General features: G+C 37.0%; 1 protein-coding gene across 2 annotated transcripts; it reads left to right on the forward strand.

Moving 5' to 3' along the window:
* The first annotated feature begins 1,906 nt into the window (after positions 1-1,906).
* LOC141914037 (uncharacterized) lies at positions 1,907-14,785 on the forward strand. 2 transcript variants are annotated; one of them, XM_074805294.1, is made up of 27 exons: positions 1,907-2,254; positions 5,283-5,435; positions 5,877-6,095; positions 6,429-6,656; positions 6,881-7,027; positions 7,195-7,518; positions 7,699-7,808; positions 7,884-8,082; positions 8,159-8,255; positions 8,326-8,587; positions 8,665-8,813; positions 8,937-10,159; positions 10,236-10,405; positions 10,480-10,567; positions 10,686-10,762; positions 10,849-10,885; positions 10,955-11,064; positions 11,143-11,277; positions 11,476-11,633; positions 11,714-11,849; positions 11,939-12,094; positions 12,282-12,440; positions 12,576-12,710; positions 12,779-12,904; positions 13,032-13,168; positions 13,243-13,378; positions 13,457-14,785. In XM_074805294.1, exons 3-27 carry the CDS (start codon positions 5,906-5,908, stop codon positions 13,529-13,531), a joined length of 4,764 nt encoding a protein of 1,587 aa, XP_074661395.1. In that variant the 5' UTR covers positions 1,907-2,254; positions 5,283-5,435; positions 5,877-5,905; the 3' UTR covers positions 13,532-14,785. The 2 variants fall into 2 exon arrangements, with proteins under 2 accessions (XP_074661395.1, XP_074661394.1); XM_074805293.1 differs by lacking the exon at positions 1,907-2,254 and adding an exon at positions 4,912-5,012.
* The last annotated feature ends 143 nt before the right edge of the window (positions 14,786-14,928 follow it).

Consider the following 14,928-nt stretch of genomic DNA (forward strand, 5'->3'; position numbering starts at 1 on the left):
TCCGATAACAATAAGTTCTGTCTCGTACCGCTTTGTTACCTTAAATTTAATCATATCGCGTATTGTCCATCGATAATCGCCACAGTTTCGATATCGGAAACATCATGGGCTGAATGAAAATTGAACCATTGTATTTCGTAAAATTAGAATACAATGACAGTTGACACAACCCGCTGTAGAACTTATGAATCATGAATTCAACGCGGGATTATCAAATTAGGCAAGTGAATTACCTGACGTTGGTGAATAAGTCTGCGAGCTACCGAACGTTTTCGATCGTGTTTCTGACGCTGTTGTTCATATTGGGAACTTTCGGAAACGCGGCTACGTTCCTCATAATGATAAGTCGTAGATTCCGCGGTTTATCGTACGCTAACTATCTGATCGTTTTGTCGCTTAGTGATTTCCTGTTTTGTTTTAACCTAACGGCCCTGCCTGTTGCGCGGATCGCGCTTTGGCGTCTAGGCAACGGCAGGGTTTTGACAAATTCGCTGATCGGTTGTAAAATTTACGCATATTTCAGTAGTTTCGTAGTCTGCAACAGTTCGTGGTTTATAGTAACGATAACTCTAGAACGTTTGGCAGTTGTGCTCTTCCCGATTACAGCTCGTTTGATATGTACACCGAGATTTGCGCGATGCGTTATCGTCTGCATTCTAGCCGTCAACGGGATTTTATCGTACTTTTCCCCTTTGATGAATTCGTCTTTCGCAGACGATATCGGCTGTTACTATATAATCACCTCCCGACACGCTACCCTCTTTATTGTGTTATTGATTTACTTGTACATCATACCGTTGATTATGATTATAACGTCAAATGCTGTCATTATTGTACGGTTGCTATTCACAAAATCTGTGATAACTTTGTCCGATTGTCAGAAAACTGCGAAATCAAAACGTACAACAATAATGCTCGTTACCGTTTCGTTAGCGTTCGCGACGTTTACGCTTCCCGATTCGATTATTGCGTTTATTCCGTGGATACCTTTAAAATTCAAAAACTTTCTATTTGATTTGTTCAGCAATTTCCAAATTTGTAATTACGCGATAAATTTTTACATATATATTTTTCTGGGACGAGAAATTCGCGAATATTTCTGCGCTAAAATTTGTTGCGTGGGCAAAAACTAAAAAGTTAGGATCGCAATCAGGCGCCGGGCCGTTTTGAGAACTGATTCAGACGCCAATTTTGATAAGAACCTCACATCCCAAAAGGGCACTTTGATGTGGCCAAAAAGGTAATAAGTATTCTCCCGCACTATAGGCACCAATTTTTCAAAAGACAAAATAAAAAAGGGAACACTCAAACATTTAGATGGTTTTGTAAACAAGTCTCACACGTTTCATTGGATCCACCTCTGAGGTTTAGGGGGTTATCAAAATTGGGACACAAAATTGGGTCAACAAAATAATGCTCATTTGGCTATAAAACTATATATCAAGACACAAACCAAACACTGAAAAAACTAGTACAAAATTTACATCGACTGCGTTCAAACCGGATTTCATTCATGTTTAACTAGAATACGGACCTCGTTAAAGTCTGTTCCGTCTCTTCTGTTATAAGTCTTATCGCGTTTATCTGTCCAACAAGAGTATGGGCGCCATTTAAAAAAAAATTGCCCTGCACTTAGACTTTATGTTTTGTCTGATATCGATTCGATTCATTGTATATACTCCAGAATTCTGATTAAGAAATGGTCACAAATATTTGAATTCTGGCCTTTTTTGAATAAGTTTATATATCGATGCATTATCCGCCTGTATTGTTGTATCATTTTGATCGTTTGAATGAATATATTATCGATCGGTTATTGTTAGGCGTTTCTAATAAAATCTAGTGCAAGATGGCGTCATGTACCGAAATCGACGACCCCATATATATTGTTACGTGTCTACGCAAAACTAGGGCAGGGTGGCTTCATTATATGAGTTTATATCAGTCGGCCAGGATGTGGTATGGACAGTGTCATTCTGTCTGTCTGTATGTCTGTCTGTCTGTCGTTTTACGACGAATGTTTCGACAGTTGGAGACTGTCATTGCTGACATTGTTAGACTGTCATTGTCGGATTATAGGCAGAAAAAGGAGACATTTATTTTTTGATTTGGAGAATGAAAATAATGGATACAATTCACTCAGTATTCTCAACGCGGAAGTTTTCAAGAGACGTGGTTAGTGACGCCAGCATCCGTTAGATGTCGGCTCGGTAATAGCATCCGACAAAATTCAAGTAAAGTAAACTTAAAGAAGGTAAGAACAGTCTATAAGAGATGATAGAAGTGTTTATTTCCGATATTGGAAAAATTATTTCCAATACATATCAGAATTTGGAGGCTTGAAGCTCTCTTAGATGAATTGAGGGGTTTTCCAATGTTGGTTAGATAAGATAAAGATATGAACTATTTCTTGGGCATCTATGAATGAACTATTGCTCTTCTCTTAATTTCGTTAGATATTCCATCGACGAATACTCACCTTATCTGAAAAAATATTAGAAGTAATAGTTATTTCATTGGTAAAATCGACTTCTACGGCTGTTTCTTGACATCGTAAAAAACTGTAACAATAATGTTTATCTATCTTAGGGGTTGACAAAGGAGGGGGAGGTGTCAACTTATCAATTTGTGGCCTTTTTCTTAGCTCCCCAAACACGATTGGTTTTTAGATCTTTCGTAAATTTTACATCCGTTTTAAAACAGTCAATTGGCAAAAACAAAGGTTTGATATTTTCAGATTATTAACCTTAACTGTGATCTGTTTTCAGAAAATATTCAGTCGTGAATATATTTGAGCTTGAAATTTATAAGGAACCGCAAAATTTCATGGGACCCCTATATGATAAACATACTTAACGTTTATTTGTAATAAAAGATTTTTACATGGCAATGTAAATACGTTATTCAATGGATTATGTTTTGAGTATTTGCTGTCTCACCATCTATCTGCTTTCAAGAGGCCATTTCAATCTGGAATGAGCATAATCTAAAACCTCAGGAGAATATTTCCTAAAAACGCTAGCTTGTGGTGATCAGGAAGAAATTGAGCTGGAAAGCTAAAAAAATAAGAATTTTGGGACTTGTTTCTTGGCTTCCCGGATTTTTCTTTTTCGCCAAGAGCAAAGAATTGCTTGAAATTTGTGTCATGCTTCGCAGAGTCCCCAGAGTTTTCTGGTCATTTGAATATATTTGAGCTTGAAATTTATAAGTGACCTCAAAATTTCATAGGACCCCCATATGATAAACATACTTAACGTTTATTTGTAATAAAAGATTTTTACATGGCAATGTCAATAAGTTATTCAATGGATTATGATTGATTATGTTTCGACTGAGCATTTGCTGCCTCGCCATCTATTATCTCAGCATCTGCTTTCAAGAGGCCGTTTCAATCTGGAATGAGCATAATCTAAAACCTTAGGAGAATATTTCCAAAAAACGCAAGCTTGAGGTGATCAGGAAGAAATTGAGCTGGTAAGCTAAAAAGAAGAATTTTGGGACTTGTTTCTTGGCTTCCCGGAATTTTCTTTTTTGCCAAGAGCAAAGAATTGCTTGAAATTTGTGTCATGCTTCGCAGAGTCCCCAGAGTTTTCTGGTCATTTGAATATATTTCAGCTTGAAATTAATAAGGGACATCAAGATTTCATGGGACTCCTACATAATAAACATACTTAACGTTTATTTGTAATAAAAGATTTTTACATGGCAATGTCAATACGTTATTCAATGGATTATGTTTGTCATCTTCTGATGAGTATTTGCTGTCTCAGCATCTATCTGCTTTCAAGAGGCCGTTTCAATCTGGAATGAGCATAATCTAAAACCTTAGGAGAATATTTCCAAAAAACGCAAGCTTGAGGTGATCAGGAAGAAATTGAGCTGGTAAGCTAAAAATAAGAATTTTGGGACTTGTTTCTTGGCTTCCCGGATTTTTCTTTTTCGCCAAGAGCAAAGAATTGCTTGAAATTTGTGTCATGCTTCGCAGAGTCCCCAGAGTTTTCTGGTCATTTGAATATATTTGAGCTTGAAATTTATAAGGGACATCAAGATTTCATGGGACCCCTATATGATAAGCATACTTAACGTTTATTTGTAATAAAAGATTTTTGCATGGCAATGTCAATACGTTATTCAATGGATTATGTTTGTCATCTTCTGATGAGTTTTGCTGTCTCGGCATCTATCTGCTTTCAAGAGGCCGTTTCAATCTGGAATGAGCATAATCTAAAGCCTTAGGAGAATATTTCCAGAAAAACGCTAGCTTGTGGTGATCAGGAAGAAATTGAGCTGGAAAGCTAAAAATAAGAATTTTGGGACTTGTTTCTTGGCTTCCCGGATTTTTCTTTTTCGCCAAGAGCAAAGAATTGCTTGAACTTTGTGTCATGCTTCGCAGAGCCCCCAGAGTTTTCTGGTCATTTTAAAAACCAAGCTAACAGCTTAAGCTTAAGTAAAAACTATCAAAACGAATACGTGTATGATTGCACGTTCTTCCAGATACACGAAAGGCAAACCAATTTGCCTGTGGCAAATTATTATTTACACGTCTTTTGTAGTATGTATCTGTTTATCTTAATTACTATTTCGTGTGATACGGGGAATAATCTATGGCTTGTCTCATTTGACACGAAAGGGGTGTCCTGTCTATCGTGCTAAGGATTTAAGTGGAGTTAATCCGTTAACATTAGGAATTGAAACTGTGTATTTTTTCGTTTTGACAATTTGTTCTTTTTGCTTTTCAAAGATTTGTTTTTCTTTTTTCATTCATAAAACCTACAGATCACTATGACCCTTGATGTTCTGTTTTGGCCTTCTTCCTACCTCCCTTAGATCAAAATAAACTAGCAACTCGGAACTTTGAGAGTTTAAACTTCCTTGATTTATTCGAAGGAAGTTCATCACATGAATAGTGATATCATCACACGCCCTTTAAACGAGCAAAATGTACCATGAAAGAAACATCTTTCGTTTTTTGCTCTTGTTCATTCTATGTTTATTCATCAGAAACACATCGGGTGAGTTTAATCAAAATCCACTGGTTCCAGAGTTGTTAAAATGTAGAAATTATTAATCTGCTATGATGACAAACCCTAAAGGCAAGCCCAGAAAGGTGCCATCAGGATCTAAGCCAATCGTTGTTGCGGGTGGAAAGCTCAGAGAAGAACTACAGAAAGAAACTATGTCACTGTCACGATTCAAACTATCAATTGTCGGGGTTGGAGAGCTCGGAGAAGAACAATATTTGGATGTTTCAAATAATCTTGTTTTTTATTTTGTCATTTCAGCAAAATGTTTTGGGAAGAGTTGTATTGGTTGGGAGTGTCATTGCAGTACGCCCCAAAATAAATGTCCAATAAGGGACCCAGAAAGCGCTTTAACATGTCAAACTCCTGGTACCTGTGAGTCTGCATTTTGGACTGGACCAGCTTGTCAAATCGGTAAGTTTCCTGTATTAACTGTTTCTGCTCCAGTAAAACGAGGTCAAATATCACTGAACCTCGGATTTATCTCAGATTAACGGATTAACTCAATATTTCGTGCGAAACGGCTCTCATTGAAATGCCCATATAAGGGAAAACGGAAATAGATCCAGGAATTGCCGTGACTAAAGGTGACACTAATCCGTATACGGATTAACGTCACTAATCCATAAGCGGGAAAAAATCTATTAGTAAAAATATCATAGATTTATGAAATATCTGGGAACTGTCGACGAACTGAGATCAACTCTAATTATTTCATCGAGTAAAGAAAAAAAAATGTTAGTTTTGTTTAATTCTAGTTGAAATTGTGAAATAACTTTGAATCAATTTGTGTTTGTTCGTTTTGAAAATTCGTGAAATAATTTAAATCTTCTATTCACAAAATGTGTTTTGTAGGAAACGTGGCTCGTGGTAAAACAGTTACAATGTCATCCACTCACTCACCCGCTATTAAATGTACAGATGGTCAGACGGTAACAAGTGGTGGTCGTGAAATATGTCACACTAATTTGGATCAAGACGCCTGGATTAGAATTGATCTCGGAACTCAATACGTGGTACATGAAGTTACACTTTGGGATAGAACAGACGCGACGAGCTGCGACCAGCCGTGGAGTGAGTACATATTATCATTTTTGATATCATTTATTATTTAGAAACCCTACAGACACCACTGAGGTCACATTTATACTCAACTTTATCAAAAGTAAATCAACCAAGGAATATAACTTTGAACTCGAAAAGATTTTTTGAGAATATAGTTTAATCAACCGATTTTCAGACTGTAAATTTGGAATTTACTTTTTCAGTCGAAAACAATTGGTTTTTACATCTGATGCAATCACGAAATTCTTCCTTGAACTTTCCTCTATTTTATGCTCGATTTCTTTATTTCAAAAATGTACGTATAATTCATTTTGAAGGTTCTCTATTTTTTTCTTTTCTCAGAAAAACGCGCGCGCAACCTGGAGATTCGAGTCGGAAATAACCCGAGTATTTTTACATCTAACCAGAAATGTGCTTACCATGGCCCCGCTCTCTGCGGAACACATAAAACATTAGCATGCAGCCCAGGTCCTATAGTTGGTCGATACGTCACCGTTCAACACAAGAACATTAGTAAGGCAGAGTATCTCAACCTGGCAGAAATAGAAGTTATCGGGTTCAAATATATCGGTTAGTTTTGCGATTGGAACTGAGAGAGTATGAACAAGATTATCAATTTAGAAAGGAATATTCAGTGAATTTTTAATGAGAATTTACCTAACAAATTTGAACGAATAAGTTGTATTTTTGAAATAAGAACTCCTTTTTACGTGTCACGTGTAACCGTTATTTCTGTTCAACGAATATTAGTTTTTTGTATCACCATTAGATTTCTGTTTTAAATTTCTGTTTAGCACCCGGTGATTGTAGTAAGGGATCGAACTCATTTGGATGTATGATTGAATGTAGATGTAACAACAATAGTGAAAGTTGTGACTATTTGAGTGGTATCTGTCAATCTGGCTGTTCACAGAATTACATCGGAAAGTGGTGCGAGTCAGGTATATTACACTGAATCATAGATTCCTGGGAATCTCACTCCTTATTCCCTGAATATATTAACCAATATGAATCGGAAAAGATACCAATTGAAAATGACCGAAAGTAAAGGATCCTTACCCTTCATTTTATTTGATTTACCTGCAATCAACATCGATTTATTTTTTAGAATTGAAGTTGTTTTCGAATTTGACAAAATCTGCGCTGACAGATAACAGTGTTAATGTCAGTTGGACAGCTTACTCGGGTTCTGTAGTAGATTCAGGACGTGGTACTGTCAGCGTTCAGTATCAAGTCGTTTATCGTAAGATATCAGAAAACACTTGGACTAATCAGGAATCTGCAGGAGTCCTTACACATCACACAATTACTGGTTTAACTCCTAATACCGAGTATAAGATAGCTGTTAGTCTACAGAAATTAGTTAACAGTCAACTTATATCAACTGCGAGTCAAACTAGTCCAATACTAAATATACAGACTTTGTGTGCAGGTAAAAACCCTTCATTCTTATAAACTCTTAAATCACCAATTCAAACACAGAATTGTGTTAAACATGTTTGTTTTACTGTAGTTCTATTAAACAGTGCTAAAGATGTTCGTGTGGTGCTGCCGTCACCAAGAAGATGTCGATTCGTATTTTATAAGTAATTTGTCTGTCGTGTCATTTCAGTACCAGGACCTCCCGCTTCTCTTGACTTCTCATTCACAAAAGATACATTGAAAACTACATTGACATGGACCGCACCAAACAGTCCAAATTGTGACTTCATCAATTATCGGGTAGGAATTAACTGGTCCTGATCGGTAGAGGGCACCACCTGCGCTATACTGTAACGTGTCCCTATCTGTTTTCAGCTCACGTGTGAACCCATCAGTACAACTTCCACAACACCTTTAACAGACATAAAAACAATCAACAAACCTAAAATCAAAGGCTCCATCACAACTTTAGACATAACGACGTCACTGATACCTTTTACTCAATACAACTGTTCAATTTTTGCTTTGAATAGTATAGGCGGAGGCTCGCCTGCCAGTGTTAGCTTTTGGACAGGTTTGTAATTTGAACACAACGACCTCAAGTTTCCACTGATGTCACTTGTCAAAATTGTCACTTACTGATATTTCAGGTGAAATAACAATTCCCCTACTGGTTGTCAAGAAAGCAGCGGTAACAGACACGACTGTTACACTTCAAATAACGCGTGTTAACACTGGTAACATCACGTAAGTGTCCTCTTATTTTCATCTATAAATACCGCATGATCTTATAAAACAATTTTTATCTGATTTGCAGCGGTTACGAGGTGATCGTGAAGAAACACAATGGACCAATCAGCCGTCGCCGTAAGCTTACAGTCAACCAATCACAGTACGTCTCGTACGAAGAAGCTAAACAGCGAGGATTATCAGTTTATATTACTGCAGTTCTACCACCGGAAGTGCCCTCTGAGTTTATAGTTGGTGATACGCGTAACTATAGTGGTTACTTTAATGCTCCTCTAGAAACTGGGAAATCCTACAGTTTTATTTTAGGAATCATTGAGAATTATAACGGAGTGAGTTCATCTTGTCTATCAATACAAATTGTAGTTTACAATTTAAAAGCCTCAAGCCTTCTCTTCTCATTGTCTAGCAAACGTTTTGGCATTATCCCCCAATAGAACAGCAAGAGCGAATCATTGTTAAAGCACCGTGGAGTATTGCATGGATGATAATAGGTGGCGTTGGAGCAGCTCTTCTCACACTCTTATTGATGGCTGTTGTGCAAGTAATAGTAAGGAGGTACGAGTGAATAGTGGTGACCTCTATAATATTTCATCAGTTGACGATCGCCCCCTATTCACCAAACCCCCTCATTCAGTTACCCAACACTAATGGACACCTAAACTTTTTCAAATTTTGCAGACGCGGTGGGTGCAAAACTCGACAAACGTCGAACAATGCAGATGTATCCATGGAGAATATTCCACCTTCCAATGAAAGTATTGGTAAAGCTTTGGAAAGACTGAAGAGTGTCCCGGGGGAAGAAAATGCGAATCAGGAACATACAGCTCATGTAAATTCTTCAAGAGCCGTAGAGGAAACTTACTTGAATCGTTCTCAATCATCAACAGAAGGAAATACAACTCATGCAAATTCTTCAAGGGAAGTAGAGGAAACTTACTTGAATCGTTCTCAATCATCAACAGAAGGAAATACAACTCACGCAAATTCTTCAAGAGAAGTGGAGGGAACTTACTTGAATCGTTCTCAATCATCAACAGAAGGAAATACAACTCACGCAAATTCTTCAAGAGAAGTGGAGGCAACTTACTTGAATCGTTCTCAATCATCAACAGAGGGAAATACAACTCACGCAAATTCTTCAAGGGAGTTAGAGGCAACTTACGTGAATTGTTCTAAATCATCAAGAGCAGGAAATACAACTCACGCAAATTTTTCAAGGGAAGTAGAGGGAACTTACTTGAATGGTTCTCAATCATCAACAGAAGGAAATACAACTCACGCAAATTCTTCAAGAGAAGTGGAGGCAACTTACTTGAATCGTTCTCAATCATCAACAGAAGGAAATACAACTCACGCAAATTCTTCAAGAGAAGTAGAGGCAACTTACGTGAATTGTTCTAAATCATCAAGAGCAGGAAATACAACTCACGCAAATTCTTCAAGGGAAGTAGAGGGAACTTACTTGAATGGTTCTCAATCATCAAAAGAGGGAAATACAACCCATGCAAATTCTTCAAGAGAAGTAGAGGCAACTTACTTGAATCGTTCTAAATCATCAAGAGCAGGAAATACAGCTCATACAAATTTTTCAAGGGAAGTAAAAGTAACTTATTTTAATCGTTCTAAATCATCAAAAGAAGCAAAAACAGCTCATACAAATTCTTCAAGGGAAGTAAAGGCAACTTACTTGAATCGTTCTAAATCATCAAGAGCAGGAAATACAACTCATGCAAATTCTTCAAGGGAAGTAAAGGCAACTTACTTGAATCGTTCTAAATCATCACGAGAAGGAAATACAATTTATGCAAATTCTTCAAGAGACGTGGAGGCAACTTACGTGAATTGTTCTAAATCATCAAGAGAGGGAAATACAGTTTATGCAAATTCTGCATTATCAAGAGGTTTGTCTGGTGAATCTTGTAGATTTTGAGAAGTTGAAACCTAATTTGTTTTATGATTTTTCTCCATTCCATATAGAAAGCTCCGGGTATATCAATATCTATGAAGATGGAAATGCAGTAGATGAATCGCAAGATGATGAGGATCATCACTTCGCTTCTAAAGGTGCTACTATGATTTGTGACCTGTTGGGAGACACTTTGATTAAGACCTCTGATAATTGGAAGAATATGAATAAAGAATTTCAGGTAGAATCGCCGTGAGGTTGGGACTGCGCGTTGGTAAGACATGTGTTTATGTTCTGGATCTATTTTGTCTTTAGGGTGTTCTCAAGTTGAGACGTGGATTGAGCGAGTGCGCTGGGAAAGTGGAAAATGTTGAGAAAAACAGCTTTCCAAACATGTTGGCCTGTAGGTATTGCCAGCTCATGACGTTGACATCAGTTTTGTTATTTAAATGAACTGCATTGTGATATAACTGTATTACTTTATGTCATTCCACTGAGTTAATGTTGTGTTGTCTTTCTAGATGATTCGACTAGAGTTGTTCTGGAACAAACCGGTGAAGAACCAACATCAGATTACATCAATGCCAACTATATTTGGGTGATAAATCAATCCCTCTCTGCTCTTGAAAATGTTGCCACGTCCTCCTATTGTATATAAACAGAAATTCTTGTTTTCTTTTTCAGGGACTAACTGGTCATGTGATATGCATTGCTTGCCAGGGTAAGTCTTAATAACTTTCCAATAATCTATAATATGCTACTTTGGCGCTCATGGAAGTTGCTCTTTCAGCTCCATTGCCATCTACATTCAATGACCATTGGCGGATGATTTGGCAAGAGAAATGTCCGGCTATTATTGTACTCACAGATCTGACTGAAGGACAAGACAAAGATAAGAAGGTATGTCAATACTAGCAGAGGTGGTCCTGTGTACACAGTCAAAAAGTATAAAAGTGTCTTTTCATATTCCAATTGCAGGTGAAGTGTCATTCATATTGGCCAACAAAACTGAACACGAAAGGTCGATATGGAGATATAACAGTAAAAGTTGCAAAGAAAATGGAAAAACACACTGAGCCTCCGGCAGTGGTTCATTTCCTATCGATTAAAAAGGTGATGATCAACCCTCTTGTTTTACCATTAGTGACCTAATTGTTGGTATTCATGTTACTGTTGCTATCTCTATAAGTTTGGTTCCGATATCGATTTTGACAACATGCTGTCGAGGCTCTGTTTTGATACCTTGCATCACATCAGTATTATCTATAACCTGCCTCTCTCTCGATGAGTAACGCTGGATTTACTTTATAGCGTGGCCACAAACAAGCACATAAACTATTACTGTTCCAATATCGAGGATGGCCGGATCATGGTGTACCGTTCCCGGCTTTATCTGTTGTTCGTATGCAACAGTTCATCAAACAGCGTCTTACCGACCCGGATCAGGGACTTGTGCTGGTTCATGGCAGGTAAATTAATTCGAAAATCTTCCAGTCCTTTACTGCTAAGGAGACGTGTAGAAATGTTATGGCTTGTTTTGTGTTCCCAGTGCTGGTGCTGGAAGGACAGGTTGTTATATCGCAACGGAGCAGCTTCTTGAAAAAGCTAAGAAAGATGGACTCGTTAACGTATTCGACATGTTTAGGAAACTCCGTCAACAAAGACCAGAAATGATCCAAAATATGGTAAACCTTAATGTGGCAAATGTCTCTCATTTCACGCTTCCAAAATCCAAAACTTCTCAAACATGTTGTTTTATTAATATTCCCTGCAGAAACAGTACATTCTCGTGCACCAGATTCTACTGGAGGAACTGGTACTGGGACCAGTGGCATACCCGACCAGGAGTTTCAGAGAATCATACGAGGAAAGAAAGGCAACGCGCCCTGTATCTAGAAACGTGTCCGACAAAATAGAGGAACAATTTCTTGTACGTATTAAGTTCGTCCAAAATGAGACGAAGGTTTCGATCCTGGAACAAAAATCTGGATGGTAGCAGTGAACCATTGACCAAGTTAAACTAGAGACTAAATCGTTCCTCCTTATGGGTCCTAATTGTTTCATCTTGGTTTGGTTTTGAGGGAAACAATTTTTTCACTGAGCTTCTATTAATACAGGTGTTGAAGGCATCGGCTCCGATTCAGGACGAGGAATCACTAGCAGTGGCCAAACTACTCAACAATGTTTACAAGTCTCGATACGAAGACATCCTTCCCGAGGCACAGTATCAACCGCAACTCTCACATAAAGGGTTCATTAATGCTTCATTTGTGCACGTGAGTTTGATTATGATTTCATAGCTATCCGTAGAATATCCGGGCAGATCCGGTGGAGGGACATTATGACTCGATATTCTTCTGTCGAGATAAGATGTAAGAATCTGACTGATGTAAATACTTTCTTTTTTACAGACGATCACAGATGACAACGTGTCTATAACCACACAAAGTCCAATGCCAAACACAATTACTGACTTCTGGCAAATGATCTTTGACTATAACTGTGAAATTATTGTGATGATGCATCAAGAATATCCACAAGATCCGGTAAGGCTTACTCCTATTCTAGGACTGCCTTATCTAGATGTCTCCTAAAATACATCTTCTGATTTTAGACATATGCAAGCTACTGGCCTGCAGCTGGAAGCATCAAATGCAGTCCTTTTACAATCACTGTGGAGGAAGTTTCATTACTCTGTAAGACCATCGTTCGTCGGGATTTGACCATCCAAAAACAGAATGTATGTTGAGTTTAATATTCTCGATAGCACCTTTTCAAAGATAGGTGGCTGTATTTTTCGGAATTTCCTTCGACATTGCTATTTACTATGACCTGATCAGATCAATTGTATTTCTTTGATTTCACAGGAATCGCATCTGATTCGTCAGATCCAGTTTTTAGGATGGCCTGAGGATGAGTCAGTTCCTGATTTACAATATCTATTCGAGTTTGTGAAGTTAGTTACAAGAGAACACGTCACCAGTCCTATTGTTGTACATTGCATGTTCGTATCTTAGCAACATCAGTCAATTATTTAAAACAACATTACACATTTTAACGATTATGCAAATTTTGAAGGGACAGCACAACGAGAACAGGGCTATTTTGTGCGGCATTTGAACTGATCTCCAAGGCGCCATCTAGCGAAAAAATCGACATTTATCACTGTATACAAAAACTACGAATGACTCGACCTCAATTCATTCCAAATTTGGTAAGAAATTTATCGATTTCGTAGTAGTTTTTACAAGAAATTGCATGGATGTATTTTTCTTTTTTTTTTTATTTATAGGAACAATACAAGTTACTGCATGAACTGGTGATATTGTATTTACAAGGACACGACACTTATGTGAACCTTAGTTAGAATTATGATCGGAAAAGATGAGCAAAGGAAAAAATTTTAGTGAATTTGAGAAACGGCGCCTGAAATACTTCTTTACATCTGAAATGCTTCTCTGGGAAGCCAGGTCGTGGGCTCGAACCCCGTACATTGCCGTAGTGTCCTCGGGCAAGACACTCGGTGTTACTTCTCCCCAGGGAGAGATGACTGATACATGTTTATTAGAGTATAAAATTGGCCGGGGTAATAATACCGAAAAATGTAAAGCGCTCTGAGCGGCCTGGCTGGATTTAGCGCTATATAAGACACATATTATTATTATCATTATTTACACCTCCAGCTCAAGTATGAAATATGGAAAAGTAGTCCAATGGCCTTTTTACCTGATGTATCAATACGCACAATGCTGACCGAAGATCTTAACATTCCCGATATACCGGCATTCCCGACATTCCGGCACACCTGATATACCGGCAATTTTGTTGTTGATTTTACGATTACTTTTTTGTTAATGAATATTTATATTCATATATTAATATTAGAATATAATAATCTTTATTTACATTGAAATTATAATTTTTTATGATGTTATAATTTCAATGTGAATAAAGATTATTATATTAGATATTTATCATTAGAAATAGATTATAATATAAAGATGATTTATGTAATTCTCATTCTTAATTAGATATTCTTAATTAATCTCTTCACTCATATTTGTAATCACCGCGTTCACATCGTGTATCATCCACTTCCTTCCCTTACTGTTATCCACCTATCCACCTAATATACATATACACTAGTAAAAGCGAAAACTCGTAATTTCTAGTATAAAATCAAGATAACTACTGACAGTAAGTTACCGTAAAATAATTCACAATGACAATACAATTGTATTGTGATCATCAATTCAGTCACTCTTAATTAATTATCTTTAATTAATCTAATTACTCATAATTTTCATCCGGTAAAGTTTCTACAATACATATATTACACTAGTAGCTGAAACTCGTAATTTCTAGTATAAAATCAAGTTAACTACTGACAGTTAGTTGTTACCTGTCGTCACGTTTATTGATTATACTCACAGTCCTTATATGAATATAACTGATTATTTTAATTTCATAATGAACTCGAATATTGTACATAATCTAGGATGAAATATGTAGATTTTACTGATTTGAATTTGATGTTTATTTTTGCACTTAATGTTTTTATTTTGTCTTGTTTTACAAAAGAAGATTCATTTCCGGAAATACATTCGGTGCTTTCTGTTTTATTTTGTTTTGTTCTTGGTTTTTTTTACAAAAGGAAAGTCTTTCATGAACTCATAGATTTACTTTAGAAATAGTTAACCAAAAATACTTCTTTTTCTGATGTTGAACAAAATATACGATAAGCCATTTTTGAATTTTCAACAA

The sequence above is a fragment of the Tubulanus polymorphus genome, chromosome 12 (assembly GCF_964204645.1).
Source record: "Tubulanus polymorphus chromosome 12, tnTubPoly1.2, whole genome shotgun sequence".
NCBI lineage: Eukaryota > Metazoa > Nemertea > Palaeonemertea > Tubulaniformes > Tubulanidae > Tubulanus > Tubulanus polymorphus.

Coding starts and splice junctions, on each gene's coding strand:
- LOC141914037 (XM_074805293.1), top strand. CDS start 4,940: ATGTACCATGAAAGAAACATCTTTCGTTTTTTGCTCTTGTTCATTCTA. Junction 11,850..11,938: donor CAGAAATGATCCAAAATATG/GTAAACCTTAAT, acceptor TATTCCCTGCAG/AAACAGTACATTCTCGTGCA. Junction 12,711..12,778: donor AAGAATATCCACAAGATCCG/GTAAGGCTTACT, acceptor TTCTGATTTTAG/ACATATGCAAGCTACTGGCC.